The following is a 5,507-nucleotide window of genomic DNA, read 5'->3' on the forward strand; positions in this document are numbered from 1 at the left end:
TTGTGCTAAGTTCCCGCATCGCACCTAATCAAAAAAACTATTTAAATTAACTATTTCTTTAGAGTTCCGGTTTGTTTTACAATAGTTCTAGAGTTCTATATCATATATAACAATAGTTCTAAAGAAATAGTTGATTTTACTGATTAGGTGCGCTGCGTGAACTTAGCGCACCTTTTTTAAAAAGTCTATTTTTTTAGAGTTCCGGTTTGTTTTACAATAGTTCTAGAGTTCTATATCATATATAACAATAGTTCTAAAGAAATAGTTGATTTTACTGATTAGGTGCGCTGCGTGAACTTAGCGCACCTTTTTTAAAAAGTCTATTTTTTTAGAGTTCCGGTTTGTTTTACAATAGTTCTAGAGTTCTATATCATATATAACAATAGTTCTAAAGAAATAGTTGATTTTACTGATTAGGTGCGCTGCGTGAACTTAGCGCACCTTTTTTAAAAGTCTATTTCTTTGCATTTAATGACCGGAACTATATAAAATTGTTGCATAGACCTGTAGAACTTTTCAAGAGAGTATCAGAACTCTAAAAAAAATGTCACATTTTCAAATATGGTGTGCCAAGACTTGGTGAACTTGTGCTCTTTACGCTAACGCGAAATTGTGCTTCTAGAAATTGTGCTCTCTACGCTAACGCGAAATAACTTATAACCTACCATACCATAGCCTCCCTTCGGCCAATGCGCAGAATAAGTACCACTCTGCATACGCGAGAATCCGTATATGCTACTATAACGGATCGCACGTTATGGGGCTGATTCTGGGATGTTGGAAAAATATTTTCGAGGTACTGGGTATGCTACAGAGTGACACAAACACGCATTGGAAACGATACAGAACAAAATAAGCATATCTGACGTAATTTTTAAATATATGTAAATTTGGTAGAAAGATTTTTATACATGCGTGATTATAATTTCCGCAAAATATGGTAAACATAGAACAGTTTATACAAGATCTATATGTATAAAAAATAAAAAATAAGAAGAATATAGTGTGTTTGTGAAAAGTGTTTATCTGACAAGATGTTTCGGCGATCTACGTTATCGATATTTTCGAAGGTTGTCCCATTTGGCATCCCCTTGGCATTCAATTTGGCATCCCCTTTACGCAAAAACAACTAGTATTTCCAGTTATTGTATTATGCTCAATTAGCCATCCAGATTGATGAACGTGGTCATCTATAGACATTTACAAAAACATTTCTTATACGCTATTCTGAACTCTCCTATTTTCTCTTTATTTAATGAGCAACTAAAATTTTGTGTGGGTTTGGGAGATCCGTGTTGTACGTTTTAAAGTGAAGAAGTTCTTAACATATTATAATATTGTGCTTTATTTACATACTTTATTTATTATCATATCATTAATTTCCATTATCATTATCATTAATTCATATTCATTGTCACTGTATCTCGTAGAAGCGTTGCAATTTATGAATCCATGCATAACACGAATGTTGCAGCTACTTTGCACTCGTCGGTTATGGTTTTAACTAAAATGAAAAAAAAATTTATAAACTATGATTAAGCTCAGTAGTGTTAAATCAAACCCATCACACATAAAAACATTATGGATGAGTCCAAGTATAATTTGCAGTTTCCTTTTTTACAATATTCTGCATATAGCAATCAATATTTACCCTGATTGGCGCACAAATCCACATATTGATAGAGTTTAGCGAGATCCTCAGGACTAGGTTTTCCGTCCTTGGAGTCCATCATTTTTTTTATCTTGCCTACATTTAAATGCGCATCTGTCATCTGGAATTTGTGAATAAATATGATTTACAGTGCATAATCGTGTAAACATATGAAATTCAAATAATGTATCGCTTAGTTATTCGTGTTGTAATTTCTATGTATTTCTATTGTATTAAACTGTGCTGTAATTTCTAAATAAAAAATTAAACTACAGAGTAATACTGTAGAAAATTAAACTGTAATTAATAAATCTAAAATTATCTTTAATTCCACGAAACCACACTTCATCCCCTCGAAATTAAAACCCATTTTATTTGCGTTAACCAAACACAAGTTGTCCAATATAAATATATAAATTTATGTGTCTGTACGTGTGTCTGTACTTGTGTATGTGTGTGTGTGTGTATTCATGTGCAGATGTGTGGCTTGTTTTTTGAAAAAATTATTTATTGCGATTGATATTTACCATTTCTTTCTTCTGGCCTAAGCAAGCAAACAGACAGCCGATTTTTAAATTTATGTCGTGGAGATCTGGTGATTGTAAATTGTTTCTCCTTCTCGTGTCAAATTTTATCATATCTTCTAAAAAAATATTTTATCGGTAAAATCGACTAGATTAGTATTGTTCGAATTGCTTGAATTAATAATGAGATTTTGCGCAAACAACAGCTTACCTAGTGTTATGCCTTTCTCGATGAAGCATGTCCGCGCTTCATCCTTCGTCATTTCTAAAAAGTTCGCTATTCCTTCTACCATTCTTTCGTATTGCATGTCCTTTGGATTTTTGCCCATTGTCTGCAATGGCCAAAAAGAATCAAGATCTTCGTAGAACAGACGGAAGCATGATTCAACAAAAAATTTGAATAATGCAGCAAATTTTGTTATTAAGTACAATGCATATATCCTGATATTACATATTGGTTTACAGTGAAGTGCAAAACGGTTTAAACATTATGAAGCTGGGAGCTTACCAAGTTGTAAAAATTGAAAGTCACTATGGACTCTCTCTCTCTTTGTTACGCAATATAATATAATTACGCAATATAATATGATATAATTACGCAATTATAATATTATAATTAAGGACAATTATATATGACAAATAATAATAATATACTATATGACAATAATTATAATTAATATTATAATTAATACACAAGCCCGTCAGTAATTATCTTCAATATTGACAGTTTGATGCGCTCCAAACTTCATAGTGTCTAATGTTTTGTAATTTATTGTATATCCATTGCCTCGAAAAATCAAAATTTTGAGATTTGAAAACTGGGAAAAGTTATATAATATTGAATCTAGAAATGGAGACAATTTGTCACAATACGATGTTGTCGAAATATTGAATAGTGTGCGACTTTCGCAAAATATTATATTACTGAAATGTGAATATTTTTCGGGCAAATTGTATGCTCCCAACATTTCGGTAATATTGCATTTGGCAAATTGTCTTGATATTGTGACTTTTCGACATATTTTCCACTTTTTCGATTTTCTCTATATTTCGTTACCGATGATTCCAATTGGCATTGTATCCGTAGCGTCTAAAGTTGATTCAATTTTTGACATCATTATCATAAATATTACTTGTATACTCAGAGAAAAATATCATTTTCCTGCCAAGAAATACGAGTGCACAGTTTATTTATTTTTTTTTTCCTCGAAGTAGAGTTTATTTTCAACAAAAAATGTTTATATTGATAATAGTCTTAAAATATCTATTTATCACAAATTTGGAAGAAGTTCACATTATCCCGTACTCAAAAGGAGAATATCATAAGAGGAATTTACAATAATATTACAAAAAATTATCTAAAGGAAAATTGCTTCCACTTTGTGTAGTAAGTAAACCGAAAATTTGTTTTAATTTAATATTTTTGGTTAAAATGCTAGATTTATCACGATTTAGAGTAAACTGAATACTTGTGATAAACTTGTGATAGATTTGGGGATATATTTGCTTAATATAAAATACTTATAATATTTATTTGAATGCAGTATGAATTTTTCTGTGCGTGTTCGTGACTGTCATTGTGATAGATGAAGAAAGCTGCAGATTTCGGTTACATTCTTACCAACTACGAAAATACTTACGGCAACGACGAATGTGAAGAAAAGCAAAAGTGTTAGCTTCATGTTTCGACTCGTGTAGCTTTCTTTTCCACGATAATAGATTTTAGTTTGCGATTAATAATCCGCAACTATTCAGCTATGAACTGCTGTTAATATCACGATATACAGGATTTATATACTAATGATAAAAGAAAAAATATTGGGTTACACTAATATCGGAGGTTATCGGACGCAATGTCACGCAAATGCCGAAGTCACAGAAAGAGAATTCCATCAGTCGCTATTCAGTGAATTTCGGTGTGTTATGTTGACAGACGTGCAAATTGTTAAACACGAATGGAATTAATATAATAAGAATATGTTAGGGTTCGATTTCCTATTAATTATTGATTCATTACTTTCGCGTCTGTGCTTTCTCTTGAACGAAGTGATCTTCGAAACGTGCGGAATAAGTCATTCGTGAAAGTGTAAATGTATTTCGTTGTTTTTTGCTTGTGTCATATATGCGTTTCTTTTTTACGGATGTTTTGTTGCGTGAATGCTTTAATGCATGTAAGATTTGGACGAATAAGTGATCAAATGTTAACTTTATTGCAGAATGATCTGTTGCGAACAGTAATCTGTGACTACAGTAATCCATTAACCAATAATTGGATATTAGTCAATTATATATTGAAATATTTGCAGTATTTATTTATTGCAAATTTCTTAGTAATTAATATAATTCTTTTCTAGATAAAGCAATAACTAAAAAATTAAAATGGTGTGTAAGCAGTAAAAGGTCAATATAATCAATATAATTTGTTTTTTTATTATCTTTCTCTTATACAACGGTTTGCGAATGTTCATTATTGCGGACACAGTTGCTTAAATTAGATTACATAATTTATATAACAGTGGAAAATTACTTCCACCATATATTTTATTCAAAGTCAAATTTGTGATAGTAGGAAACTGACAAGCGTCTTTTTCTTATTAAAATGGAAAGTTATGCAAGCACAGTATGGATGTTGAAATTCTATAAAAAACTTCCTTATTTCTTTCAAGCAAGAACATATTTTCTTGAACCCTTCTCTCCAATTTCAAATAAGGAACAGCTTTATATGAATCTGGAAAACCCATGATATATGTTAACCCAGAAGCATCAAACATAATAAGATAATAACAATGCCTCTAATATAATTACCATTTCTTATTTACTCATCGATATAAATACTACTGTATATACGTTCCATTTCATGCGTAAAACACATAATGCATTTGAGGCTCACTTCACACTCGTTGGTTATGCTTCTAACTGAAATACAAAAATTGGTTATGCATAAAATGTAATTGCAATTATTCGTGTTAATTAATCCGGTCACAACATATTATGTACAAAAGATGCATGAGTAAAGGAATGATTCGAGTACTTTTCTCGTGATGTTCCTATTTTTATCAATATACCTTTATTGGTACCTTTATTGGTACCTTTATTGGTACAATATATATACCTTTATTGGTACAACCATCAAGTGCTTGTAATATTCTGGCGAGTATATTATCTTCAACTTTTTTGTGGGAGAGTATCTCCTTTATGTAGTCCACATTTACACGCGCACCCGTCATCTGAAATTGATGCATGAACGTAACGATGTAGACTTATAATTAATATATATATATATATATATATATATATATATATATATATATATATATATATATATATATATA

At 30.8% G+C, this 5,507-nt stretch overlaps 2 protein-coding genes across 5 annotated transcripts in view; both read right to left on the reverse strand.

Moving 5' to 3' along the window:
• Nucleotides 1-1,286: 1,286 nt before the first annotated feature.
• On the reverse strand, nt 1,287-4,479 carry LOC116853060. 2 transcript variants are annotated; one of them, XM_032833919.1, is made up of 5 exons: nt 3,816-4,479; nt 2,387-2,507; nt 2,179-2,291; nt 1,652-1,772; nt 1,287-1,504 (listed from the first exon to the last, which is right to left on the reverse strand). In XM_032833919.1, exons 1-5 carry the CDS (start codon nt 3,855-3,857, stop codon nt 1,443-1,445), a joined length of 459 nt encoding a protein of 152 aa, XP_032689810.1. In that variant the 5' UTR covers nt 3,858-4,479; the 3' UTR covers nt 1,287-1,442. The 2 variants fall into 2 exon arrangements, with proteins under 2 accessions (XP_032689810.1, XP_032689809.1); XM_032833918.1 differs by having other exon boundaries at nt 1,320-1,504; nt 2,179-2,294; nt 3,816-4,462.
• A 103-nt stretch (nt 4,480-4,582) lies between these two features.
• LOC116853058 (pheromone-binding protein Gp-9-like) overlaps nt 4,583-5,507 on the reverse strand; it is a 3,060-nt gene continuing 2,135 nt past the window's right edge. For all 3 annotated transcript variants that reach the window (XM_032833913.1, XM_032833914.1, XM_032833912.1), the window contains exons 4-6: nt 5,288-5,402; nt 4,981-5,091; nt 4,583-4,903 (exon numbers count right to left, since the gene is read on the reverse strand). In XM_032833913.1, coding sequence (XP_032689804.1) covers nt 4,991-5,091; nt 5,288-5,402 — 216 coding nt within the window. In that variant the 3' untranslated portion in view covers nt 4,583-4,903; nt 4,981-4,990. The remainder of the gene's footprint in view (nt 4,904-4,980; nt 5,092-5,287; nt 5,403-5,507) is intronic.

Source organism: Odontomachus brunneus, unplaced genomic scaffold (genome assembly GCF_010583005.1).
Source record: "Odontomachus brunneus isolate Ranch 3 - 2012 unplaced genomic scaffold, Obru_v1 Obru_scaffold_276, whole genome shotgun sequence".
NCBI lineage: Eukaryota > Metazoa > Arthropoda > Insecta > Hymenoptera > Formicidae > Odontomachus > Odontomachus brunneus.

Coding starts and splice junctions, on each gene's coding strand:
- LOC116853060 (XM_032833918.1), bottom strand. CDS start 3,857: ATGAAGCTAACACTTTTGCTTTTCTTCACATTCGTCGTTGCC. Junction 2,295..2,386: donor CGAGAAAGGCATAACACTAG/GTAAGCTGTTGT, acceptor ATATTTTTTTAG/AAGATATGATAAAATTTGAC. Junction 1,773..2,178: donor TAGGCCAGAAGAAAGAAATG/GTAAATATCAAT, acceptor CACAAATTCCAG/ATGACAGATGCGCATTTAAA.